Genomic DNA, 27,584 nt, shown 5'->3' with positions numbered 1-27,584 from the left:
GTTGATAGTCACAGCTAGGGATGTAACAATCTGACCATAAATTGGGTCACTTGTAGTGATGAACCCACACAAAACGATCACCTATAGCTCTGCAGTGCCTCTCAGCTCTGTGGAGCTTTGTAGCCCACAAATGTCTTAATTGTTTGTAGCTGCAGCATCTATCTGTTTTCATTGGAAAAGCTCTGATAAACACATTCTATGCACCAAACAGTCGACAGACAAAGATCACAATCAGAGATTAGCAGAGTGGCAAATTCAGCAGCAAAAGAGCCAGATATTTCCCACAGGAGTTAGTGTAGACCAAAAACAGAGCTAAAACGAGAAGGAATATTGGACTTCCATTTGCAAAGTGGCCCAAAAGACAACTAATTCATGCTAATGTGTCTTCTTTGTAAGTAGTTAACCATTTGCTAAGGTGATACTACAACACTACTACCCTGCCCAAGCCTCCCTCTGTCTGGGTTTTGCTTTTATACACAAGGGACAGCTGATAAAAATAATGTGCTTTTTAAAAATTGCAACATGATTCTTTCAACCACAACACTTAAATTATCATAAAAAAATCAAAAAGGCAAAACCCTTTTTCCTCTGGGTCTCAGGTTATAAGCAAGACCCCGACTCGGGGAGGCTGGGGCTGGTCCAATGTAAGTTACTACACATTTAACTAGTGTTACATTCCTGGAGCCTAAAACATGGTGAGGACCTCTTTTACTCATATGTCACAAAAATATCACAATACAATGCAACACAAAAGCAAGAGACGCATTGTGAGAGGTTTTATTTCATTGTGTTTTATGAGTTTTTGTGCATGTTAGCATGTCATGATCACACAGAGATTCTTACGAAATGTTTTGTTGTGTGTAGATTGGCAAACATTATTTACAGTAGATTCCAGTTTATATAAAATCTTCACACCAACACTGTGTGACCCTGACACACGCTCAACTTTCAAAATTTATACACACGCATTCACAGACACAGCACAGGAAAGAAAAATATTATACAAAACTTCCTCTCTACAGTTATCAGGTTTAACTTTACCGAGAGCTGCATCTGCTTAAAAGAGAAGGGAAGAAAATCTTCCCAAAGTAGCCGGAAATCAAGGCAAATTCTTCGAGGTCTCACTTTTCCCTCTAATAACTATGGAGTTTACTCACATAGCTGCACATAAACCTGCTCCCCTGATCTCTCCAGATACCCCGCTCAGATTTTGTCGTCCAATGAGCTTCTTTAACATATGAGAGAACTGAGAAATGGCAAATAACTGCATTATCATTTCACACCAGTCTGCACAGTTCTTTAAAATTAATGGACGGACAAAGCTAGAATGACTTTTGTATTCAAAGTATTGTTTAGTGGGGAAACAGTCAGATACTCAGATGAAAAGAAAATTCATGTTCCTTATAGTGAGAGATTATAGCCATGGTAAAACTGCACATTCTTGATCAAAAACAGGACACAGACTCAATATGACACGTATCAGACTCAGCAATTTTCCATGTACAGTTTGAAAATAACCTACAAACTTTTTAAAAGAAAAAAAAAAGAAAATTACATTCTTCTTTTCACGATTACCAAGTTAGAGAGTCATAGTTTTTTTTTTTCTTGGCCAATAATATGGGACAATCATTGCTTTCCATTTAGCACAAGTAACCTCCGTGAATACATCAGAGCACTCTGCACTAACTGAGAAGGGCTTCATTCAAGCTTGGTAACAGATTCTCCCTGATACTTTAAAGCTTATGAGAAGCTCGCATTATGATTTTGGCCACAACACTGACTCGCTGGAAAAATACAAAACAACTGAATCCAGGTCAGCCAGCCAAGAGTCATCTGGGCAGAAACAGTGCAACATCGGAATTCAGCAGTCCTTTAATCATAATTTCTCTCTTTTCCTACTGCATGAGTATAGGATGGATCAAATTCTAACATGGACCGAGTATTATCTGTTCACTATGTTGCTGCTTTCTGTCATATGCTGCAGCCAGACCGGGCTGTAAACTTTACAGAAGCCAAGGCACAGTGTTGGATTCAGTCTCCCAAAGGCTCGGACACTTCAACGTGGGAACGCTGTTTTAAATAAAAGAAACTGATATCATTTCTAATTTCCTAGCTAAAAGTAGTATTGAAAGAAAAAACATGGTGACAGATATCAGTGGGGAGATTGTGTGAGATTAAGCACTTCGATCCAGAGTTCATTGCAAATCCACTGAAGAAGTGTTTATTTGGACTTATCGGCTTGACCCCTCAGCCAGACAGGACAGGTAGTGGTCTTCAAGAGCACTCTCCAATGGCTCGGAAACAAAAAAGCTGCAGGACTCAAAAACTTGCAGAGAGGACGGATAAGAGCCACAGTGGACCAAACCTCTTTCTTTGCCCCCTCTGTTTATCACCTTCTCCCTCTGTCCCTTTGCTGAACCAGTCAAGCAGGGATGCAGCAAAAAAAAAAAAATAAAGCAAGCCCTTCAGTCCAGACACCAGCACAAAGTTCTTTTAAGTATTCATTTAGTTGCATTAATAACTGTGTGACCAGACGTGAGTGCTCAGAGCTTGTTGGTGTCTTTATCACTTTGTTCTGTCTCAGAGACCCAACCTGTTCCTTGTTGGCCAGGGGATTAATTTAAGGGGGAGATCAAAATCAAATTAAATTAAAAAAAAAAAAAAAAAAGCCAAATTGGTGCAACTGTCCTCAAATTTTGTTGGCATACAATGTCTCCTCGTCACTTTCGCTCTCATCCTGAAACTCGTGAGCAAGCAGGGACTTCTTGGAGCCCATAGAAGTGAGCCGGATCTCGTCGTCATATTCATCCCGGTGCTGTCGCAAACGGTGGAAGCCATCCTTTTGACGATTAGATTTGGCTGCGCACACGCACCAGATGATGCACGCTGTCACTACCAATGCTGTCATGGAGGCCGCTGCAGGGAGGAAGAGAAATGCACACCTCAGCATGTCACCATAACATGCATACACACAGCTTTATAACTGGGAAAACATTTAAAGATGTAAAAATGATTCAATCAATTACAAATTATAGTAACTTGACAGGTTTTTAACACCATTAAATCAAAACACAACATCAAACTACAGGTAAAAACACAATTTTAGCACATCATAGTAGCCAAAACATGAAATATGATAGCAGCTTTATTTTTATGTGAACAGGTCACACAATGCTTATTGTCAACACTGGTTACAAAAGGAGGTTTCACAGAGTGCTTACCTGCACTGGCCACCACAAACTCTCTGGGCAGACCAAAGATGCTGTTGTCCATGTCAAACTCAATGGTGATATAGTTAGCAGCTTCATAGGAATATACCACCACCTGGAACATAGCATAAATAAGTCTATAATCCTCTGAGCCTTCCCGACACACAGTCAACGTTCATTAATGATGGGATGATGATTTATAATATAACATCAAGGTTCCTAACAGAGGATTTCTATGTCGAAGAAATAATTTCAGAAAATAAACTGCTGCGTTCAAGATAATACACCTCTATCTCAAAAACTGTGGCCATGCTAATCAAGGTACTTAAAAAAAGATACTTGCTTCAAGAACTTAACAAACATTTGTTGATATGAAAAGCACATTCTCCACATACCACTCCATGGTTACTTGAAATTACTGCAGTGGTTAAGTGTTACTACACCATTATCCTCTTTTTATCCCAGCATGGACCTGAAGGACAGTAAATTCCTAGCTTGCATAATAAATGGTCTGTATCTAACTGCATACCTTTTGACGTTGTTGTTGGTAGCCGTCAGCAACAGCTTCAATGTTGTGGTTGCCAGGAGCCAGGAGTGCATGGAAGTAGCCACCCTCTGTAGTAAAGACCCTTACACCCCCATTCAGTACAATGATCGCTCCAACAATAGGCTTTCCACTCTTGTCCCTCACCACACCACGCACCCCTTTATGGACCTGAATGGGGTAGAAATGGACGGAAAATTAAGGCTGTTGATGATGGGAAAACAAGATACTCTTAAATACATCATCAGAAATCTTAGATCGCTTCTCTGAGGACTACATATATATTTTATAATTCTGCCTTAAAAATACTTGATTAAAGCTAGAGGACTCACTAATTCTACTGTTCCCATGCTTCTGCTTTGACTTTCTAAAAATATCTAACTTGCATGGTGTAAGAAATCACACAATTGTGAAAAATCTATGTATATCAACATTTAAGAGGTCAAACTTGTCCATGTTGTGCTGATAAAGACATGCATCCTACCTCCACCAACATGCTTAGGAGAGCCTTCTTGTTCTCAGCCCAGAGTGTGGCCAGCTGCTCAGCAGGAGGGAACAAACAGCAGCCAGTATACACTGTGATTTCTGGACAGTGGCCAAAGTCCATACTGAAATCCTAGGAGGACACACAAGGATGACACATGAGACAGTACTGGGGCAGAGGCCCATTTCTGACTTTGCTTTACTTCTCATTTGATTTGACAGATATCTCTAAACTAACATTCAGGATGTCAAAACCTCCACTGAAACATGAAGAGATGTGCTTTTTCATTTCAGATTATTTCATGATAAAACCAAAATACTATGTAGTGGCAGCATGGACGCCAACTTAACTGCAGTAACTGATTTTGCAGACACTGGGGTAGAGACTTACCTTCATGCTCCCCATGTGACTTTGTCTCTCTGCTGCCCTCATAACTCCATCAGGTATGTTGCCCACTGAATGACAGAAAAGTTCAGTTAGCTCTTAACCCCTATCATATTAGAAACTGATATTCAAGACCAAAATGACAACAGGGATTATTTGTAATAGTTGGACTACATACTCTGCCCATTACTTGAACATCCACTCTCCCCAAGGTGCATCTTGGGGTGGTTGTGGGCATAGACACTCGCCAAGTACTTCAATGTGCCCTCATTTTCAACTGCAAAAATAAAAACAAAAAAAGATTAAATAAATGAAATGCTCGTCAAGCCAAACTGTTGGCTGTGAGGAAGAGTACATTAGTGCTGTTACTCCATTTCTCAACATTTTATTTAACAAAAGTCTAAAGCCCTTCTAGTGGTATCTAGACACTGTATGTAGCACTGAAGACTAGAACAAAAGGGATTATTTACTTCACCAAATAGCCTTATCAATGACGGGACTAAAATTGTCCTGTGGGTGGCACAAAAGAAAAGGTTCTAGTGTCTTTCAAATCAAAGAGGCTCAGGGTTTATCTTCTTCACATGGGACATGAAATATGCATGCTGTCTGCAAAGTTGATATTCTGGCTCACGAATAGCACTACAAGAAGTGTCCAACTAGAGGGAGTTCATCTTCTTGGGAGCATAAATGTGCTCAGTAAATATCATGGAAATCTTCCAGTTTTGATTATGATGTTTCTTGAACATATCTGTAAGATTTGGCTTGATGGTGGTGCTTAAGGAAACAATAGGTAGTTTCCAAAAACATCAGGATTTATCTATCCTGTGGATAATAAATATCCATACCAAATATTAAAGTAATCTGGCCACAGACGGTAAAATAATTTGCTTGGGACTTGCAGGATCATTCTTAAACATGGCTCCATTTCAAACACTCTAGATAAACTGATTTTAAAATATAAATGAGTATTTATACTATGAAGTATATGTAGAACCTAACAAGGCAAATTCTTTACACACTTGAAAACTCAGAATAAGTAGTCGAGCCAAAAGCATTTTGCTGAATAGTGCTGTTACCAGACTGGACAGGCTTGTCATAAGGGTAGGTGGCAACAAGGGCGCCTCCATCGAGGGCTACAGAGAGAGTGTAGCCCTTCTCTAGAATCAAGTCCATCATCGCTCTGGTCTCCGGTTGGGCCTCCACCACACGCTGTGATGAATTGCCTGAGAAAGAAAACAGATGGTGGAAAGGAAACAGAGTTGTCAGAGCATGGTCTGAGTTTCATGTCAAATGTACATAAAAGCAATGACCTTTTTTTATTTATTACATTCACAACCAATCTTTTACAGTTGTAGACTGAATAAGTAAACTGAATCTACTTCTTTTGTCTGAGTCTCTCAGTTGCACAAACACACAAATCCATACAACTGACCAAAGAAATCTGTGTCCAGATCCTTGCCACGAGCATTGGTCAAGCCCTGGGTGGAAGTGCACTGCTTCTCAACAGCCTGTGCTCTTCCATCTGGGTTGATAGAGGGCACGATGACAATCCGGGTCTCGTTGATCAACTAGGGAAGGGAAATGGAACAGGAATAATTACAGACATGGAGGAACTATATATTTACCAGGACCATTTTTTCAGTATTAAAACAAATGTTTTAATTCCTTGAGTGAACACAGCCCCAGCTATAAAAAGAGTTTGTGTGAACAAAGATATTTTTTTTTATTCCTACTAACAAAATGTACCATAATATTTGATGCACACTGGAAGCAGCTTATATATATATACAATATCACTTAAAAGTCCAGTTTATCAAACCCTATACTTCTTAAGGAGTTGCAAAACTCACCCTGGTGATGGCTGGGTTCTTGCCATAGTTGACACACAGGAAGGCAGCAAACTCCAGCAGCAGCTCTGTGCCCACTGGGGCATTGCCATGGATCCCTGCAACAAAGCGGATCTTGGGCTCAGAGGGTTCAGCTTCCCCTGGTTTGTTGGAGATTTCCAGAGCCCAAATGGTTCGAAACTCTACACTTTGACCCAAACTGAAGAGAAGAAGCCAAAATATAGGTTTTATTATAAGATTCTTTCAATACAAAGAAGCAAGAATAGTAGCTGAAGTTATGAAACACAGAGTGGATCTGAGAGGTGGAGAGCTATGATGTCAAACAATGATGTCCTCTTAAAAGGAAATAATGTGGCTTGGTTCAAATACAAGGCTTGGGGGAAGATAAAGCCTGCCTACCTGCGTAAAGATGTAATTTTGGGAAAGTTAAGAGTGAGGCCCCTCATGAATGCGGCCAATTCTTTGTAGCGTTGGTAGCGGAAGCTGTTCTCTGTGGCTGTGCTCTTGACCAACTGCTCCAAACCCTGGCCTAGGGAGAGGTCCTTGATTAAGCTCTGAAACTCCTTCTCAGACGGGTTCTGTGTGGGTTGGGGGCCATTTTGAGACTGGCCTTTAGAGTCCGAGTGTATTCGTGTCAGTCTGAAGTCCACCGTCTCCACTCTATCCTTTGAGACTGTGGCATAGGTTCTCACCGGCATATATCTGGACAACAGAGAAAGTTATTTAAAGTTAATAGCCGCAGAAATCAGGATAGGTAACGGCACAGACATCTAGTCTGTTGTCAGTGACTGTACTGTATTTGTGTACTCTCTAGTTATTCTTCCTGAATTTCAAATCTTACCCATCGGCGGAGGCTGTGATGGAGTAAGTGTTAGGGACCAGCAGTCTCCAGTAGTCTCCAGTGTGGGCTGTGGTGATGTTGTGGTCTATCTCTGCCACAGTAATGGTGGCATTGGGAATTCCTGTGCCATCACTACTGTCAGACACTGTGCCCTTTATTCCAGTGTGGACCTAAAGAGACACATAGCCATGTACACATGAGGGGATGCAAAAGTGAGGAGAAAGCTTGGGGTAAAGTCAAGATTTGTGTTTATTACCTGGTGTATAAATTGAAGCAAGGCTCTTCGGTTTTGTTCCCAGTATTTAGGCAGCTCCTTGGCCAAAGGGTACTTTACACAACCCAACTCAATGGTCACCTCAAAACAGTTGGTATTTAAATAGTTCCAGTCCTGCATGCCACCTGAAAAAAAGCGTTCCTTTAAACTCCATTTCAAATTTTATAGGTTTTACTTAAAGCCACTATTTAGAAGGATTTTGTGATTATAACATCTGTGATGGCATATGTTTTTCTTTGTAAAAACATGAGACAATCCCAGTGGAATCTGATGCATGTATTACTTTTAGCACTTCAAATTCTGCCCACAGTGGCCAAAGTACTTCCAGATCATGTAAATAATCTAACAATCCTTCATATAAAAGACTGTTTTGCCTGATCTGCTTTGGGAAAAAATGAATGAGGTGAATGAAAAAAACGAGAGATAGACATACCAGGAACATTGTACCAGTTGGCACCATTGGTGATGCCATCCTCAAAATATTCATCAGGGTACAGGTTCTCACAAGGGTGTCCATTGTGCATCTGAGGATTCTCCTGCACACACAAAAAAACACACACACACACACAAGTGAGAACTCAACAATAAGTACTGTTGTAGTCAAGTTTTCAAACCTTGTCAGGGCACAGATTTCACAATAATCACATGGATTCCATCAGCGCTCTAACTCCACATTTTGTTTTCAGTTTCAACATGAACCCACAAGCAGACATTATCCCAGCCTGAAACAGATCTAGTAGCAGCAGTGTCCAGTTACCTGTGAGTACGCTCTGGCCACCTGCTGAAAGACCTTGTCATCAGGCGACTGGCTGTACTGAATTGTCCCATCTTTGTCATCATCAAAGGGGTAGTTGACAACCAAGGATCCTGAATTCCACAACACAAAGATAACACAGAGCAAAAAAATATGTTTTTTTATGAATTTGTGGTTAAAATAAACTTCAATATGCACTCCTGGTTGACATTTCATAATCCACGCTAATATTTAGATTTAAATTGCAGACTTTATATCATAGCAGTAATCCGTTAGTTACTGAAGTAACTTTAAAATCCAATTATGTGGCTTATTATTCGCTATTAGAGAGCTTCAAATAATAAAAGAAAGGATTGACAGACTATTACTGTCAAAAGGTGGCTGTGAACTGAAAGATTAGAATCTAAAAGCTCAAAATAACACCGTGCCTCCATGGAGGTTGGCTGACAGGACGAAGGGGATGCTCTTCAGCCAGTTCATCACAGCTATGGTCTCTGGCTGTCTGGGATCTGTGATGGTGGTAAACTGGTCCGGGAAGTTACGGTTCAGGTCAAAATTGTTGCTGTTGTTGCGCCCTTTGTAGCCTTTCACATCACCTATGAGGAAATAAGAAAATATGAAGTCATCTACATCTATCTGCATCTGTAACCACAGCATGTTCCTGCTAGAAGATGTACACAACCTCGTGTTCACCTCCTCCTCTGTACTCTGTGCAGATGGAGGAAGTGCTTTGTGAAACTTCCCCATTCTTTAAAAGTATTCACAGAAGCATTACGGTGCAGATATACAAAGAACATAATGCCTATTTCTTTGTGATCACTCAGGTCTATGACTGTATGTGAATGTAGCCTGGTCACTTTACAAGCCCTGCTTCATTTACAATGGCTGTAAATTTGATAGCAGTTAGAAACATTCACTACAGAAGTGTTATTCAAATGATCAAATTACTGTTCAAGCCCTGTAATGTTACACATCTGCTCCAAAGCAATACATATAACACCTGTGTGACCTATATACCAAAATATTTTCCATAATGTTGCAAGTTTCAACTGTTTGCACAAATTTCATACTGTGCAGACAGTATCACTTTCTTGCACTTTCTGTGTGCCCGTGTGTCCTTTCTCTTACCTTCAGTGGCTGCCTCATAGCCATCAGGGTTCATAGAAGGCATGATGTGAATGCGGGTGTTGTTGACCAACTGGGTGACCTCCGGGTCAGTACCATAGTTACGGCACAGGTACTCGATGAGGTTGAGCAACAACTCTCGGCCCACCACCTCATTACCATGCATATTGGCCACATATTTGAACTCTGGCTCACCTGGCATGGAAACAGAGAGCGAGAGACAAAATCAAAATCCATTAACACTAACAGATAATACTAACAACACCAAAGAATGTACGCATTATCATTAAACAAAATGAACTATCCAGACATACCATGCTCATGAGCAGCTGGGTTGTCTGAGATGACCATCACATAGAGCTCATGGTGTTCCACAGAGTGGCCAATAGTGTAAAGATGGGCTATGGAGGGGAAGTCGCTGCTGTACTTGCGTAAGAAGAGCTCCATGTCTGCGTAGTTGTGGTGACGAAATTCCTGGGGCTGGATGGGCTGATGTTCAGGCTGAGGCAAAGGAGGGCTGTTCTTGTTTCCCTCAGAGGGAGCCAGTTGCGTCTGGGTGGAGTCAGAAGAGTTGGAAGTGGTGGTGGAGATGTTCGGATCACCAGTGGATGGCGTGGGGGACGTAAGCTCAGTGCCGCTACCTGGAACCTCACTGACTACACGGGCCAGGGTAAAGTTAAGTTCTGTGGCTTCGTCCTCCTTGACCTGGACGTTGTGGACTGTTACTGACCTGTACCTGTGTACAGAAAAAAAACACACACATGCTTGAGGACTTCCAGTCCACCTAAAGTTACCAAGAAGAACCAAGATGTCACAGATGCCATGAGAAAAAAAACAATCTGTGCACTTCCTTTTAATCTCTCTTCCAGGAACTCATTCACCAATAAAATTAAGAAAAAGGTTTTTCTTCACTTCTATAACAAAGGCTAACTCTAAAGAGGAAGCAACTGATGTTTTCTTTCAGAGCAGCACATATGGGTATGTGTCATTGTTTGATAGTCTGGAAGAGCCAGATTACAAAGTTTGCTTTGTTCATTGTGATCAAGCAGCAATCAACAGGCATCAAGCAGCAATGAACACAATTCTCACAGGGGGGCTGGTAATACTCACCCTGGGGCCGCAGCTGTGATGTTGTATGTTCCTGGGAGCAGAAGGCGGTAGTAGTCCCCATACTTTCCAGTGGTCAGATTGTGGTGAATGTTATCCACCACAATGCTGACATTGGTGAGGGCAGAGCCATTGACAGCCTCTTTCGCATATCCACGAACACCTATATGTACCTGGAAGACAGCGTTATTGTAAATTCCAATGTCTTGCTGAACTGAAGAAATGGCATGCTAAAGGTCACATGTAGGGTTTGACCCGACGCAGAGCGTCCATTATAATAAACGCTGCTGTATCATTACTCTTTTTTAGTTATAAGTGCTACCTTTTCGATGTAGGCTAGCAGGGATTCCCTGTTCAGATCCCATTCCTTATGGAGCTCAGTAGCAGGAGGATATTTGCAGCAGCTCAGCTCCATGGTGATCTCCATACAGTTTCCATAGAGGTAGTTGTAGTCCTGCATACCCCCTAGGTAACAAGCCAGAAATGTCATAGACTAAACATGTTGGAAATGGCATGAAACACATTCAGTTATATATTACATAAAAAACAATGATAGGTCTAAATCCAGGAATTACATTGATGTGAACAACACATTTGAAACAGTACTCATAAAATAAATTCTGAATCATGCTCTGATTCACTAAATTTAACACCCACTGCTGCTGCCAGGCCAGGCTTGAGTCTCCACAATGCCAAAGTTTAAAGACAGTGTTTAATGTGGCAAAAAGCCATGACATCTGCCGTTTGCCAGCCAACCCAGCCTTCCAGCAAGGCAAACAGAGAGAAACACAGGAGGCAGCAGGCTGTTCAGCTGGCCATCCCTCTGGAACGACAGCAGGCATACAGAGACTCCCTGGCTGGAGGGTTGCCATGACTGCCTGCTGGGTGGCTGCAGGAACCCAATAAAACACCCTCTATTTGCCACACTGCAACAGTCAAAGTGAGAGGGGTCACACACCAAACACTGACAAATAACTTGAGCAAATCAACCGGCCTCCCACCACTCTCAATGAGAAAGACGTCAGCCACAGTACAACAGAGAATACTGGTCTTAGCATGCAAACTTTAGATGTCTGTGACGCAGAACATCCAAGCACATTCTTTGATTTATATGACTATTGTTCTGGGGATTCATATTGATGTGATACACAAAACACCTAATAATCAAGACCTTTCCAATAGTCTAACTTTCAGTGAACATCTAAGAGTGATAATACTAATACTACTACTACGACTTTTTTTTAACACTCTGATCTGATTACCTGATGATAACATGCTCCTGAAAGTCATTTTACTAACTGACATTGGAAACTGGTGAAAATGAAGTAAAGAAAATTACAATTCATCCCTTACAAGCTAAGCATAAAAGCCACAGGCTGTGGTGTGGCACACGCCTTGGCTCTGAGACCAGACATACGAAAATATACGCCACAAACTGTAAGTTCTGCTGAGTCATTCTTGGTCAAGAATTTCAGTTGTCCGTCTCCCACTGGACTAATAGAACAGAACTGTTTAATTTTTAACACCCCCACCGAAATGCTCCAGAGTAATCCATCAGTACTAAACCAGTGCATACAAACATTCACACAGGACAATAGGGACCATGTCCTCTGAACTTATTTTGAATATGGGTGGTGTTTAGAGGTGTGTTGGGGTGATTCATTAGAGGATTTACCCTCTGTGGTGGAAGCAGAGACAGCAGGGTGCTATGCCAACCAAACCAAACTGAGCCTTTAAAGAATCCCACCTGCTAATGATTTGCACAGGGCACTGGTTCTACATCCAACTGTGACAAACCCTGTGTTTGCCTGTAACAACATGACAAACAACACAGAGCCCTTTTCTCTGTGGTCACAAGACATTAACTAATGTCCTGCTAAGCTCCTTTAAATTGTTTAAACTTAGTCAAATACGATTGTCTTTGAAGCAAATCACTTAAAGTAAACATCCTCCACATGCTGACAGAGTGTGACAAACACACAGGCAGACTATGGCAGCCCCAACCTTAAATATCCTGTCTTTGTACCGGATCCAGTGACACACCCTAAACTTAGACGGAAACCACGGGGCAGACAATAGAGCCAAAGAGAGAGCTAGCAGCTGAACTTTCTGTGCAGAGCACTGGGGTGCTTATAATGTGAGATACAAAGCATTAATAAATATATAAATAAATATTCTATTTTAAGTCAAACATCAAAAGTGATAATCCAAGGGGAAACTATTTTAGAAAGTATTACCGTCATATGACTGTCAGCAGTTTACAATGATGCAGCGTGAAAGTATGAGGCCTGAACATGCTCAGGCACCTCCAGGGCCTCAGATTATCACAGCAATATAACTGTATTTTCATACAGTAAAATTATATCCTGGACCTTGTCCCCTTGTATGTCTGACAGCAGAGACATGTCTATTTCAAAACATTATTCATAATAATCTCAGCCCACAGCTTTGAACAAATGCCCCATCAATGTTTTGAACAGTGCAGACTCTAAAATTGTCTAAAAAAAATAAAAATAAAAATTACAAAACAAAGTGGACGTCATGAAAATCAAAAAGCTAAGAAAACGTGCCGTTGTTATGAGCTGTGGGTTACATGAAACAAAACACAGTGACGGACGCCTTCTGAGGCTGGGCTGTTTCAAAAGATCATGAGTCCAGATAACGTGTTATGCTGAATCACTATTTCAAGCCCTGACTGCCACACAAAATAATCTCCTGTTCTTGACTTCTGGTCCTGGCGCTTTGCCTGGGCCACTCATTATATCACACAATGTCCTGACCATTTCCACCATCGGCCATTAGCCCAGTTTTAGCAGCAACAATTCATCTACTGAGACGAGTCAGACAGATACAATCACTGTCTATTCAACTGTTTTATGCTTCTTGCTGTTTAAGTTCACCATGAGATACAGACACTGCTGCTACACCATGTAACAGGATGAACCTTGTCTGTCTGCACACTGGCTGTTTCAGCTGAGAAACCACAAAAACAAAACAGGTTTTCCTCAAGCTAAAACAGCCATTCTCTACTCATTGTGCCTCTAGTTTTCGATGATTGGGTCAGGATTTGCACAGACAGCAAACTCTGTTAAGAGAAGTGTGTGCTCAAGGCTTTGGTAATGATTTATTACTCCAGTTCCTTGTGGTAGTAAATGGACAGTATGTCGTGTAATGGCATAAAATCAGGCTGAAAACTTAAATATTGTCCTGATGGATCAATCAAGTTTTGAACTGAACTTGAACACCTAAATGCAATTTGGGAGCAAAAAATGCTACCTGCACATGGAGTAGCTGGCTCCACAAATGAAATCAGGAAATGTACATACTAAACATTAAGAAGTAAAGAAAGGAACAACACAAGACCAAAAGAGGTGCCAGTCTCTGGAGAACTACACTTTACTCAAGTATGCTAATCTGTCAGAAATCACAGACTAGAAGACAACCTACCCTTCTCTGAAATTTATCACAACAAAGCACATCTCAAAAGGAAAAACGGTGTGGTAACTTGAAGCTGCAGACACTTACATCACCCTGCCCCAACCGCACAGACAAACCAACACAACAGAAGTAGAGAGTATGCTGATCAAGTTTCTGCTCAAGTGAATGAACTGTAGAATTTGGGGGAAACAACACAAGCTGCAAATATGCCCAGAGCAAGCTGTCATATGAGCACAGTGCAATAGCAAACATGTCTAATGCTCCAACACTTTCAGTAATTACAGGCTTTGGCAGAAAAACACGATTAGAGCACTCTGAGCTGAAGTACTTAGAGTTTTTTTCCCGTGTTTTGACACCTTGAAAACCCAAAACCAGGCCACACTAATCAGCAGTGCTTCACTGACTGAAAAAACTGAGACTGAAATAACCTTTGTGTCATTACCAATTACCAACATTCAGATAGAAGCATCAGTTCTGTGTGTCTAAGGGTCTTAAAACTGTTTATATTAAGTTATACACTGAATTGTACTCTAACAATGAACTTTGCTTCGTCTTTTAACTCAGCGTATTAAATTAAAATCACTGGAGACTGTCTCTATGCAACTTTGGTGAGCAAACATGTTAAAGTTGTTTTCTGAAAGAAAGCCACTCTGGCCAGAAATGTGAAACGTGATCGTTTTTGGTGTCAGGACAATAGCTTAGGTTGTGCTTCAACAAGCGTAAAGGAAATTATAATCATTTGTTCCTGATCCCCCTCTAACAGGCTGTAGCTTGTACATACCACCTGGCCAAAAGCCCATATGCTGCAAACACTCCAACAATGAAACAACCCACTCTTGACTTTTAGATAAGAAGATGTCAAGCAACAAGACCGGTTAGACTGTCATCACAAATACTTTTAAGAGGAGTTTTACTTGTTCTGCTGTTTGCTAAAAATATAAAACTCCAATCACTAAACTAGTCATTAAAAACAACGAAAAATGGATCATCTTACCAGGCACATCATACCACTGTGCCCCATTAGTGATGCCATCTTCGAAAGTTTCGTCCAGGGCATCAGGACAGTTGGGCAAACCAGTCGTCATCACAGGGTGGTTCTGGGAATACACCCGGGCCAGGTAGCGAAACAGACTGTCGTCCTCTGACTTACTGTAGTGGCCCTGTCGCTGGTGGAAGGCCGAGTCATCAAAAGGGAAACTGGCAACCACAGTGCCACCATGCAGATTCCCTGACAGCACAAATCTAGAGAGATAATGGGCGATTTTAGCAGCAGCCTTAGACAGTGGGTTCACATGTTTTTCCAAGTCTGTGTAAAGATAATATTATTTCATGTGCATTAAAAGTTATTGGTCAGTGAGATTGGTTCTCCTATTAAAGAGAGAATTTGGCACTAAAAAGATTGTAAATTGATTTGGCCAATTCTGATTGTTGAAGTCTCATATTTTATTAACATGAATTTCAGACTAAATTTTTGCACAGAACAAGGACTGAATGAGGATATTAACCCTCAGCTTTGACATCAGAGTTGCATAAGTGTAAATATGGACATGCACTGTGCTGAAATAAAACTGTGATTTAAAAAGGAAAGAATTACACCACAGGATATTATGAAAATCAATACCATAATGTAGTGTGATTTTTTTTTCAAGGGAAATTCCCCGTTCTGCAGAGCACTCTTGGAGCTGCCAGGACTAGTTTAACTGGATGAATATCTGTGTACATGTAGGGTTGAAGTGTAGGCATCCAAATGAACCACAGGCTTACACATCACACTATTATGGTGTCCCAGGACAGCGGTCTTTGCTGACTTTGTTATGAGTCACACTACTGCCCTCTGAGGCTCTAATAAATCTTAGAATTTGAGAGGGGGCTGAGTTACTGATTGACAAAACTGTTCTCCAAATTAAGGCTGAAGTTAACCATTTATTGTCAATTAATCAGCCAATATATTTTGGAAAGATTTTTTTTTTTTTTTGCTTTAAAAAAATGTTGCTAGATGCGCTCTACCTCTTCAGCTACTAGGATGCACCCCAATATCTTTTTCTGACTAATCAATTAATCATGTGATCTCTAAAATGTAAGACAATAGTGGAAAAAATCTTCACTACACCTTCCTGAAGCTCAAGGAGGTGTCTTGAAATTGTCAGTGTTCAACGCAAATATACTCAGTTTATAAACTGATTAACAAAGGAGCTGCAAATTAATTTTATCAATTGACTGATATTTCAAGTGTTAACTGTTTCAGCTCAACTAGCAGGTGAACCCCAGTGTCAGTGCAGTAGTTGTTGCTGAGATTACTGAGTCTCACATGCAGCCCTTGAGGCCTCAATAACAAAAGAAGGAGACACAGATTTCAGTTGCTTATTGACTAAAAAGTTTGTCACTATCCAAATCCTCCATTGCTGGTTAAACACTGACCAAAAAACATGTCAGCGTGTGAAATCAATGAATGAATGTTTGCTGAAGTCATTCTAACCTGAGCACCGGGCAACTGGAGACTACTTGAGGAAACTCTTGTTAATGTGTTTTTCTGCGTTTCATAGAGGACAAAAACTCACTTTTTCTCCTGGATCCATCTGATCACAGCCATGACCTCGGGTATATCATCCTGAGAGACAGTAGTCCCGTCATACTGGTCAGGAAAGCTTCTGTTGAGGTCCTTATTTTTGGCATTATTTCGACCCCCGTTGTTGCCACTGCAGTCCCCCTCTTTGGACATCTCAAAGCCGTCGGGGTTCATGCTGGGCATAATGTAAATGTCCGTGGTGTTTACCAGCTTAGTTATGCGCGGTTCCTCCCCATATTTAGTCAGCAGGTACTCCACAAGGTAGACCAACACCTGCCTGGACACAGTTTCGTCGCCGTGCATGTTGCCAACGTATTTAAATTTAGGTTTCCCCGGTGAGTCTATGTTGGGGTCCTTGGTAATCCGCATCACCCAGAGCTCCCTGCCCTCCACAGACTGACCTATGCTCGACAGGTTGGCTATGTGAGGGTATTTCTGGGCTAAAGACTGCAAGCGTCCGGTCAGGTCAACATAATTGTAGTAAATGTTATAAGTTTCCACCGTTTCCTCCGCGGCGGGGCTGAGGCGTCGGGTCCGGTGTAGTCTGGCGTCACCGGGGAAGACAACAAGAGCGAGAAGAAAGGCGAAAAGTGACACCCGTAGTTTCAGCATCGTCGAGAGACGCTCCCAAACGTGTACCATGTTGATGTATCTTCTACTTCTACACCATCCGGACTTTCAAATTTAAGAACAAACGCCAGGATCCGGTAATTTACGAGTGTTTTGCTGCCCCGCGACAGCCGTCTTTCTCCTGTCAGAGTCGCTCTGGCCTGCCTGTTTCCATCTACTTCCTCTCACGTCACCGGGGCGGGGCTACAACGATGACGTCGCATTTCAACGCAGACCGGGCCATTGTTTTCAGATTAAACTGTGAGTTTAACAGAGACCCATCCCCAAACGACACAACGGGGAGTCAGATGTGTTTTTTTTACTTTCAGGAAATACTATCTGAGAGATGTTTTGTTGATTTCAGTGGTGGTGAAACTGCCCAGTACCCCCAGGTACCCCCAGGGACCCCGAAAACCCAAGGTTCACTCCATATTATTTGGTCCAAATTTGATTAATTAAACAATTTTCTGGAAATTTGCACCACTAAAGTATAATATCAACCATATTCACCCCAACCTTCATACTGTAGCCTTGGTCTTGAAGAGAAACTCAAAATCAAAAGTTATAAAACCATACATTTTTTAGAAAATACTGGGCTTGTTTTGTTTGATCAGATTGCATCCACTGTTTGTCTGTCACGTAATCAACACACAGAAGGGCAACACAACTGCAATGATCAATTATTTTATCTATTTTATCAATAGGCCTGACAATTGTTTTATTTACTAATATACAACCTGTATGTGAATATTTACTAATATTCACATACAAGATAAAAATTGTTGCAGCTAATCATTTCAGATTTAGAGTACTGGCTGGTTTCTGGGTGCCTGCAGAAATTGTCATGTATGTCAAAAGTCTGTAAGGGCCCAGTAACCAAATTTTAACCTGTTGGTTTCCCTATGGCCTCAGGGCACATATTTTTTAACCCATTTTCTATTGCATAATCAGTCTTGAAAATGAAAATGGTCAAAAATGGTATAGAAAAGAAAGCAAAAAGCAAATGTCTAAAATTAGCTAGACCCCATTTTCCCTCAATCTGACACTTTAATAGCCACCTATTAATATCACTCACACTTACTTTAAAAAGTATTTTGCTCAATACATTTACTCCTCAAGTGAACTGCATAGATGAACTGGAATCAACTCCAATGTACAGAAGAAGGACATTAAAAAACTGAACTTGCTCTTGTGGAGTTTCGTTTCTTCAGTTTAAAAGTTACTGAGTTAGTTACTGAGTTAGCTGGCTAATGGCTCTTTGGTTATTGAGATTAAACATGAGTGAAAATGAATTTCAGTTTGCTTTCCTTATCATCGTTGTTATGTTGTGCTGTTATCAGGAAACCTTAGTCCCTTGTGTGCAGTGGCTTTTATTGTGGAAATGACTGGAGCAACCACAATACATCTAACTTGTTTGCATTTTCAAAATTACACTTTACTTGTTGATTTAAGTATTTAAGTGTTTAAAGAATGAAAATAAATCACAACTGAGTACCATGGAGGTTAGCAGCAGACTCTTGTGTTTCTTTTTATTTTAAGTTGCCCATTCCTTCTTTGTTGATTACTCGTAGCACCATGTTTACCCACAGATATGAGGAGCAATGACTCTGAGTGACATCACCACCCCTCTTCTCTCCTCAGTGGGGCGTCAGTCAGGAGCTTCTCTTCAGCGGCTGTTTTTTTCTTTCCTTAATTCTCTCCATCACTTCTATTTATTTTCATTTGGCAACAGAACAAAACAAAAGTGCTGTAAACATCTCAATGGTAAAGCACCGGAAGGTGCTGGAATGACTGGGTGAAGGGAGGAAGAGGAGGAGGAGGTGGAGGAGGTAAAGAGTGAGAGGCTGGGAGAGGAGGCTGCAGGTCTCATTGCTGGATTCGACGCAGCGACTGCACCTGGAAGGACTGAGCATGGGAGCCCCACTCTCTGTAATGTTTGTACTCGCCACCATGACGATCACACTCCATGATGTACTGGTAACCACGGTAACCTGGAAACTGGTAGCACACCCACCTTGAGAAGGAGAGAGGGAGGGGTGGAGGCAGAGAGGAATGCAGTGATTTATGATAAAGGTGATTTTACACAGTAAGAGAAATGTAGCCTGATCTGATCTGAATGCACTTAGATTAAAAATAACCAGATGAATACTATAGGCCTCTTTAAAACTGCCTCAATGATATATGCCATATGGATGAAGTAGGTTATATTTATCATATCTGTTCATTCATGTCCACAGTCACATGTCAGAAGTAGTAAGGAATGAACCACCTGAGCGCAGAGGGTGAGACTTACGCGCCACTCTGAACTTGCATGGATCCAATCTCATTGGTCCCCCAGCCCATGGCCTGCAGAGATGGGTAGTCATCATTTACCTCCCACTGGCGTCCCATGAAGTTCTCCCTCTCAAACAGCACCATCTTGGACTCCTTGTGGTTCTATGTCCAGATGATGCATATAAAGATGGAGTGAGATATCAACACTGATGCTGAAAAGTGATGTAAATACACTGAAAGTAAACCTTTTTTTTGTAGCAAAGTGCTTTGTATTGTTTGTTTACAGATGTATTCAATAACATGAACCTGTCATGACACAAACCTGTTTCACTTTCTGTCTGTGCTGAAGGCTGACACTGAACACTTTGATAAACCAAGTGAGAGACAAAGGTCAGCTCAGTACATGCTGAAGACACTTCTTCAACATTCATAATTTGGGTGGGATGTCCAAATTTTAATAGTGCGTTATATCACAGTGCATTACCATCTATTTTTAGCTGCCACCAGAAGCTAGCATAAGGCACTCTGTGGACTTGCCACACAGGAAACTTTTTAGCTCTGAATCTTTGCTGTGGACAAATGAGAAGTAAGTGAGAGGAAAACCGAAGCTGTTGAACTGAGACAGACACTCACAGCAGAGCAGATGGGGCGGAAGGACATCATCCTCTCAATGTGGTAGGCGTTGCTGCCGCTCCACGACTCCCAGTGTGGATACTCTCCTCTCTCCAACACAAACTGCTGTCCACAGAAACTGGAGTGCTCATATCCTGCCCAGCTGTCCCCAGCAAGGAGACATATGTACATATACATGTATACAACATTGCTGGGTCATTGGAGCACTTGTAAAGCTGTAAGACTGATTATCTGATTTTAGGGTGGATGTTTTCTATAGCACGTCTTTGGAAATGTTTAGCCAGCCAAACATAGCTAAGTAGTGAAATAAATATAACCACTGAGAGGTTTATCCGTACTACAGGTAATTTTCTCCTGTGTAAAATCTTCGGCTGAATGCTTTGTTCGACTTACGCTCCACACTCCACCTTCAGGGAGCGGATGTTGTCAACACCACACTCCATGATGTTCTGGCAGGCTGAAGTAAACTCCAGACGCTTCCCCTGGAAGTTCTCCTGGTCATAAACTGTGATCTGGAGAGGACACAAATGCATACATGTAGCATGCACATGCCGCACGCACACACTGATGCGTGTACAGAGACACACATCATCGACATCATCAGGCCAGGCATGAAATTAAAAAATATACATATAATCTGCTTTTGTTAATCATCCATGACAAGACTCACCTTCCATGGTCCCAGTGGGTTGGGATTATTCAGAGCCATGCTACTGTATATCTCAAAGCTGATTTACCTTTGGAGTAGAGAGCATGGAGAATCATGTTTCTGTTAATACTGGAAGGCTAATTAAGGAAAACATTGCACAGTTCACACAGCCTGCCACTTCCTCCACACCAACAAGTGTGTGTGTCTCAACTGATGTTTATTATTTATTGCCATATTTCAGGCAGGATGCAAGATTATCTTTAAGCTTGCCACTTTCAGATGTATGACCTGATGTTGCAGCTGTAGTGCACAAATTGATTCAAAAGAAAGAATCTTGACCTACATAACAGAACACATGACCATTAGCATGTCACCTGTTTGGGTTTGAAACCTTTCTTGAAGCCGACTACATGCTCACACTTGATGGAGCCCAGCTGTTAAGGCAGACACAATGCACATTTGTTCTCCCAGCGCGTGGTCAGTACGTCCAAGCATTTGCATGCCTGACCTCAGTCTATACATTTATGTTGCTCAGCAGAATCGACAAAGACAAAAGACACAAAACTGTAAAGTGACAATGGTCTGCAGAAGGCTGAATGAATTGAGATGGAGGGCTTACCTGACCGGCCCCAAAGAATAGCTGTTCAGTGCTCGCAGGGGGCTCCACAAAAACGATGTCCTGACCTCAGAGTAAACGGACCTATTTATACATGCTGGTGCTGAGGAGCAGCTGGGCCTGTGGGTCAGGGCAGGAGTCAGCACATTGCTGGTCCAGTCATTGTTCAGCACTGAGCTGCTGGGCTTTAGTTCGGTGCAGTGGGACTGGATGCAGGGCACCGTGCCCAGTGCAGATAAGCACAAGTTCCAAATGGTCCATGACCAGTGGGCCGGACCAAGTCCTGGCACTGCCTGGTGCAGGAAACAGATCATCACAGATGTGGATGCTCTTGCCAGTGAGTCTAGTACTACAGAAAAAAAATAAAACATTTGGTGCTTAAGTGTGAAGCAAAAACACAAAAAGGGAGGCAACAAACAGGACATTTTGGTTCTTTGGATCCAAAAAGACACCTGGCTCAAAATAACAGTTGTCTTCAACAAACAAGCTGGATTTGTGTTTTAAAAGTGTTCTCTCCATGTTCTCTCCACACTGCGCTATGATTCGTCTCTGACCTCGTGTCCACCTCTACTGACTCCACATGCACGTCCTTTCACCTTTTCACTCACTCCAATGTACACACATGCTCAGTCATGCACACACACCGTCATGGACAGAGAGACGGAGACGCAAAGGCATGCATACATTCAGTCCACACAAAGAAACTGAAGCATCTATAACACAACAATTTAGATGGTTACAAATGATGTAATTCATTTTTCTCCCTGTGAAGTAAAACAACTGTTAACAAAAACAGTCATTAGGCCAAAAGTATTGCAAAAGTTGTATTTTATTTATAAAAAAGTTGTATTTATAGAAAATTATAATGCTATTTTACTAAAGAATCTCTACAGGTCAGTGTTTTCAAAGCATTTTACCTGGCTTTCTAAACTATAGTCTCTTATAATACATTGTCAGTGTTTTACATTTTACAAAGTTTCATGTCTTAAATACGGTGGGGTGATGAGGAATAAAATCCTTGTCTGAAACAGTGAATTTGTTTAACTTTTTTTTTTTTGAGAGACATTGTCCAGACCTTCAAAATTTAGCAATCCATCAAACTCTGTGGTAAACATGTTTGGTGTTGCTTTCCTAAAATTAACTTTTATTTCCTACATGTGACATAATTTCCAAAAAGTAAAGAAAGGACATATGAATTATTCTATATAAGAAACCTTTTAAACCCTTTAACATTTTATTCAGTTATGGGTTCCTTTTAATACACAAGCACAGGTGCCAATAGTTTTTTGCAGCTCAACAAAGAACATGTGCAAACTGATGCTCACACCAAAAAAGATGACCAGAGGTATAACGCTGACATTTTATGCCAGGCTACATTCTATTTGCTGTAAGCCATCAGTGCTAATTTAAAGACTACTGTTGTTGTTACAGTAAATGTCATTTGGTATGTGAAGGTAAAAACTATGACACAGAGATACAAAAGATTCAGAAACATATCTAAATCCTGCTGTTAAAAAATAAATACATCTTCCGCTGTTTTCCACTTTTAACACAAACACCACAGGCCTGCATGTACTGCAAAAATGTACAAGCAAGAGGGGGCACATACAAAAAAAGCATTACTCTTTCTGAAATGCCCACTGTGAATGTTTCTATGTACTTAAACTGAGCAGTAACAGCATAATTTTATCAGCATTACATTTTCTCAGAGAAATTTATCTAATTGTCTTTATAAATATTTAAAATAAATGAAATTCCTGATGTCTGGTCTTAGTCTCATAGATATTGTCTTCATACTGGCAAAAAACAAAAGATGACATTTCCCATGGGTTCTTTAACTATGCTCCAATAATTCATTTCAAAGGTTCATACTGTGGATATTCACTCACAGCAATTTCACCACTGTCTAGTGCCACAGCTGCATTCAAATCATTAAAACTGGATCTGATAGAACACATAATATTCTAACAAGATCTATTTTCAAGCATTGAAAAGATTATATTGCCACAGGTTTGAGAGATCCAAGGCCAAATATCCATATGTCCGACAAGTAAAATGAATTTCTAGAACACAGAGAAAGCAGTCACACATGATCTGAATCTTGTTATGCATGTAGACTGACTGAAAAGGCATTTATATATTTTTGGCCTTTTGGCCACATGATTATTTCTGGTAGTGTGTGTGCATGCCATCGTGCATGCTCATACACACACATGCATATGACATGAGTGTGTAGGTGGGGTTGTGTGACAGCCATATGTATGGACACAGCCTATAATAAGCAAAAGAGTGTCCAACACTCGCCTGTCTAAACAATAGAGAGATGGATGCCATTCATGCAGTCAGCACATTACACACACAGGGCTCAAAGGCTTGGGCTCAGCTGCACCAAGGATCAAGAGGAAGAGAGAGAATATGGAGGTGAAAGACAAAACAGATCAGAGAGAAGCTGGACAACATAACAGAAGGGAAGCAGGAAAAAAACTTGAAAAACAATTTTGAAAGCAAGTGTGGAACAGAAAGTGAGAAAGGTGGCTGTAAAAGTAATTGTGTGTGGCGTGTGCGTGCGTGTGTGTGTGTGTGTGTGTGTGTGTGTGTGTGTGTGTGTGTGTGTGTCAGTGTGTGGAGGGGGTGGGGTGGGGGTGTAAAGGCAAGCAAACTTTCTGCTGATGGCAGTGACTGTCCCCGGTCCCCCACAATGGTGCGGGACAACAAAACAGGCAGCAGAGTCAGCATGACTTGTGCACCGATAAGCAGCCTGACCTTTGACCCCTCATCAAGCTCCAAACAGCTCTCAGCCAATGAGAAGCCAGGATCCTGCCTCTATAGACTTGGTTTGGATGTGAATGTATATATATATCCCCACTCACAACGCCTGCGTCCATCACTTTCTCCAAAGGTCGGTCCGTTTCAACCTGCAATTGTAACTGTAAGTTTCCACTTTAAGGTCTTCTAACTCTAGAGTCACTGGATGTTAAAGGGAATATTGTGGTTTTCCTCTCTATTCACACTTTGGACTGAAAGAACCAAGCAAGGATTGACTCCTCTTAAACCTTGACTTTGGACTGAGTAGATGGAATATTGACATAAAATGCAGCAGGGTATGATTTTATGTTTTAGAGCTGTTCTCATCTTCAGATGCCCACTCTGAGGTAAAATTGATGAGAAAGATGACTGTGTCTAATCCTTTACCCTTTAAAAAACTGAACATGGAAGGTTTGGACAGACTAATTGTTTTGCTGCTGGTTATTGAATGTTTTTGCTCACATGGAAAGGACAAAGCATCAGGGGATGTGGACATTTACAGAGGAAACAATTTTACTGGAAACAATCAAAGAACAACATTGTGCTGCAAATGATTGCATGTATATTATTACAGAAATCTATGTACTCTTTTCCATTTGCTTTCCAAATTTAAATCCAGTGGGAAAAAAAACTCATCCCTAAGGTTCTAGTATTTTTACAACATGTTTTAACCATAAAGGGCAAATTTACACCTGCTGAAAATCTTATTTTTGCTGATTTCCAGCAGTTTAATTTCTGACCTCGCTCCAGTGATGTAGAAGTGTACTCCAGGGTGTGTCAGTACACTGTGACATCACTGTTGGGTGTGGCTAGGCATACAGCAGTTCACCATCAGTGACGCTGGGTGTGGTTAGAGGTGAAACTGATTTTAATCTTTCAGCTAGAGAGGGTAGTGAAACACTGCTGCTCTACCTGGTGTTGGTTAACCCTTTAAGGCCTTCATCAGGTTACACATTCAAACTGAAATCTGTTTTTTTTCTTATGCCATTTTAAGGATTGGTGATCATGGACATATGAAGAACAGCTACTCAAGAACCAAAATGTTATCCTTTAACTCCAGGGCAAAAAAAAAACAAAAAACAAATCTGGCTCTTTTAAAAACGTGAACATCTTCATATTGACATTCATTACATTTAAATATCAAGGGGTACTTCCGTTCGTGGCATTTGCTGAGGGCCTTTGGACAGCTGTGATAGCAATGCGTGAATACGAATGTTGACTTGGGGCAAACGAAGCCTCCTTACGGTACTCTTATCAACAAGAGGAATCCTTGTGCTCACACACCTGCCATTTTACACACCACACTTGGTGTGCTGGAGTACATGCTGTATTCCAAGGGTGAAGAAACAGTAATTACCCACTTCATAGCCCCCACACTGATATTTCAAAATGGCTGGCTGACTTTATGACTCTGCTCTCTCCAGATCTGATCATGTCTCACTCAGGTGCTCAAGGCAGCATTGGCAGCCACTCTGCCATGGGGCTGCGCAATTACAAGGTACTGCTATCTTTTTTTTTTTTTTAATTTACAAATGCTAAAAATTACAAAAACTAATTATGAATTATGAACGAAAGAAGTAAAAGAGACAGAAATAAATGCATTCACCTTCTTTTAATTTGCAGATATACCTCTATGAATGCGAGAACTTCCAAGGCCGTAGGATGGACCTGTTTGGAGAGTGCCGTAACCTGTGTGAGAAGGGTTTTGATAGAATTGGCTCCATCAGAGTAGAGTGTGGACCGTAAGTTGCCAAGCCTGTCATCCAAATATGTGTGTACAACAGTGTGTGTGTGTGTCTTTTCCTTGACTGATAACAAGTAAAATGTGTATCTGTCCAGCTGGGTGGGTTATGAGCAGCAAAACATGACTGGCGAGATGTTCATGCTGGAGAAGGGAGAGTACCCCCGCTGGGACACCTGGTCCAACAGCTACAGGTGTGACCGCTTTATGTCGGTCAGGCCCGTCCGAATGGTGAGTTGTTTTTTGTTTTGGGGTTTTTTTTGTGTGTGTTGGTGCTGCATTTCCTGTCTGTTGCTGCAACTGATTTTTTATTTTTGTTGTCTGGCTCCATTTCCACCTCATATCCATCTTTTATTGACACAGGGAAAAGTGCTCTTTTTGGTTGTGGTGATGATATGTGTATTTATAGGCCCATTCCACTGCCAATATTTTTGGGTTGAAGCTTTTATTAACATTTTTGCATGGACATTGTTGATGTATTGAGTGTTTCCCCCCAGAGGTCTGGTCTTAGTCTCTAAAACAACATTTCTATTCAAACCTATAAGCAGTATTACATAACAATAACTGCATTCATACATAAGCTTAGTGATCCTGACTGGACTTTTGTTGTTTTAAATCTCTTGCGTGCGTGAACCAGAGGCTGCACCAACAACAACACCCATGGTATCTGTATGAATAGTGGCAGGGGTTACTAACTGAAAAGTGATGTGTGTGTTTTATAGGATCCCCAGGACCACAAGATTTGCCTGTATGAATGTACAAACTTCGAGGGACGTAAGATGGAGGTGTGTGATGAGGATATTCCAAGCCTGTGGTCTTACGGTTTCCAGGACCGTGTTGCCAGCATTCAGGTCACTGGCGGAACGTAAGTAGCATCTAGTAGTCTCTCTGGAGGTGTTTTTGAGAAGCTGTAGTGGCCTAAAGGTGAAATAAACTGACTTAAGGTTATATAACTAGAGCTTTGTGGTTCACATCTCCCACACAGCTGGGTGGGCTACCAGTACCCAGGCTACCGTGGCTACCAGTATGTGTTTGAAATGGGCCCTTACAAGCACTGGAACGAGTGGGGAGCCCACCACCCCCAGATCCAGTCCATCCGCAGGGTGAGAGACATGCAGACGCACCGCAGGGGCTGCTTCGAGATGACCGCATAGAGAGGAGTCCAGCAGACTGTGGGCTAACAGGAGGGAATAGCAAGGGGTCTGGCTTGCCATGCTGCTAACCATCCCTTGGAAATTCTTCAACAGCCACTTAGCCACACAAGCTAACGGCTTTTGAATATTGTTATTGCTTTTACTGGTAAGATTTGGGAGGTTGTGCCATCGTGAATGATTCTGAATGGGATGAGAAGTTCTGAGTGTCACAGGCTTCCAAAGTAACTGTAACACCGGCAAAAACAGTATCAATGCTCTCTGTCTACAGACCTCATAGAAAGATTACATGATTTATCATTTTTATGAATGGGGGAATATAGGGGGTTAGTAGATTTAAGTGAATAGTTTGTGTTTATTAGTTTGTTTCAATGCTATTTGCAACCATACCTACAAACCTTTGATTTTATTTTTATTTTTATTTACTCGCCTATGTGTTTCAAGCTGAAATGATGCCTGTTCATCAAAGCGCTCTCCCTCTCCTGTGATCCACAGATTTTAGAGAGTTAGACAATCATATCACTCCTCACAAA

The 27,584-nt window shown here is 41.4% G+C and overlaps 3 protein-coding genes across 4 annotated transcripts; 1 reads left to right on the top strand and 2 right to left on the bottom strand.

Annotated features, from left to right (window-relative positions):
* Positions 1-767: 767 nt before the first annotated feature.
* Positions 768-17,327, bottom strand: cpda (carboxypeptidase D, a). 2 transcript variants are annotated; one of them, XM_041045788.1, is made up of 21 exons: positions 16,566-17,327; positions 15,002-15,249; positions 10,892-11,034; positions 10,573-10,742; positions 9,777-10,198; positions 9,466-9,657; positions 8,766-8,933; positions 8,341-8,450; positions 8,017-8,119; positions 7,566-7,708; positions 7,310-7,479; positions 6,868-7,170; positions 6,472-6,667; positions 6,054-6,189; positions 5,698-5,844; positions 4,800-4,898; positions 4,628-4,692; positions 4,238-4,369; positions 3,739-3,924; positions 3,222-3,324; positions 768-2,916 (listed from the first exon to the last, which is right to left on the bottom strand). In XM_041045788.1, the coding sequence occupies exons 1-21, from the start codon at positions 17,213-17,215 to the stop codon at positions 2,690-2,692; spliced, it is 4,113 nt and encodes a 1,370-aa protein (XP_040901722.1). In that variant the 5' UTR covers positions 17,216-17,327; the 3' UTR covers positions 768-2,689. The 2 variants fall into 2 exon arrangements, with proteins under 2 accessions (XP_040901722.1, XP_040901723.1); XM_041045789.1 differs by having other exon boundaries at positions 16,562-16,689.
* Positions 17,328-19,048: 1,721 nt separating this feature from the next.
* cryba1a (crystallin, beta A1a) lies at positions 19,049-20,890 on the bottom strand. Its single transcript, XM_041045790.1, has 5 exons — positions 20,760-20,890; positions 20,483-20,601; positions 20,090-20,231; positions 19,476-19,618; positions 19,049-19,196 (listed from the first exon to the last, which is right to left on the bottom strand). Exons 1-5 carry the CDS (start codon positions 20,796-20,798, stop codon positions 19,049-19,051), a joined length of 591 nt encoding a protein of 196 aa, XP_040901724.1. The 5' UTR covers positions 20,799-20,890.
* A 3,291-nt stretch (positions 20,891-24,181) lies between these two features.
* Positions 24,182-27,054, top strand: crybb1l3 (crystallin, beta B1, like 3). Its single transcript, XM_041046272.1, has 6 exons — positions 24,182-24,283; positions 25,584-25,657; positions 25,783-25,901; positions 25,999-26,131; positions 26,623-26,765; positions 26,886-27,054. Exons 2-6 carry the CDS (start codon positions 25,592-25,594, stop codon positions 27,052-27,054), a joined length of 630 nt encoding a protein of 209 aa, XP_040902206.1. The 5' UTR covers positions 24,182-24,283; positions 25,584-25,591.
* Positions 27,055-27,584: the final 530 nt, after the last annotated feature.

Source organism: Toxotes jaculatrix, chromosome 9, assembly GCF_017976425.1.
Source record: "Toxotes jaculatrix isolate fToxJac2 chromosome 9, fToxJac2.pri, whole genome shotgun sequence".
Lineage (NCBI taxonomy): Eukaryota > Metazoa > Chordata > Actinopteri > Toxotidae > Toxotes > Toxotes jaculatrix.
The sequence above is the reverse complement of the archived record's forward strand: the minus strand, read 5'-3'. Positions and strand labels throughout refer to the sequence as shown.

What these genes read in the sequence shown, in the direction of transcription:
- cpda (XM_041045788.1), bottom strand. Translation starts at nt 17,215, where the DNA reads ATGGTACACGTTTGGGAGCGTCTCTCGACGATGCTGAAACTACGGGTG. An exon ending in AAAATTACATCTTTACGCAG is followed by an intron (nt 6,668 to 6,867) that starts GTAGGCAGGCTT and finishes TCTTCTCTTCAG; the next exon opens with TTTGGGTCAAAGTGTAGAGT. An exon ending in TCTGGACACAGATTTCTTTG is followed by an intron (nt 5,845 to 6,053) that starts GTCAGTTGTATG and finishes TTTCTTTCTCAG; the next exon opens with GCAATTCATCACAGCGTGTG.
- cryba1a (XM_041045790.1), bottom strand. Translation starts at nt 20,798, where the DNA reads ATGGCTCTGAATAATCCCAACCCACTGGGACCATGGAAG. An exon ending in CTGAAGGTGGAGTGTGGAGC is followed by an intron (nt 20,232 to 20,482) that starts GTAAGTCGAACA and finishes TGCTGGGGACAG; the next exon opens with CTGGGCAGGATATGAGCACT. An exon ending in ATGCAAGTTCAGAGTGGCGC is followed by an intron (nt 19,197 to 19,475) that starts GTAAGTCTCACC and finishes CTCCTTCTCAAG; the next exon opens with GTGGGTGTGCTACCAGTTTC.
- crybb1l3 (XM_041046272.1), top strand. Translation starts at nt 25,592, where the DNA reads ATGTCTCACTCAGGTGCTCAAGGCAGCATTGGCAGCCACTCTGCCATG. An exon ending in ATCAGAGTAGAGTGTGGACC is followed by an intron (nt 25,902 to 25,998) that starts GTAAGTTGCCAA and finishes GTATCTGTCCAG; the next exon opens with CTGGGTGGGTTATGAGCAGC. An exon ending in CGGTCAGGCCCGTCCGAATG is followed by an intron (nt 26,132 to 26,622) that starts GTGAGTTGTTTT and finishes TGTGTTTTATAG; the next exon opens with GATCCCCAGGACCACAAGAT.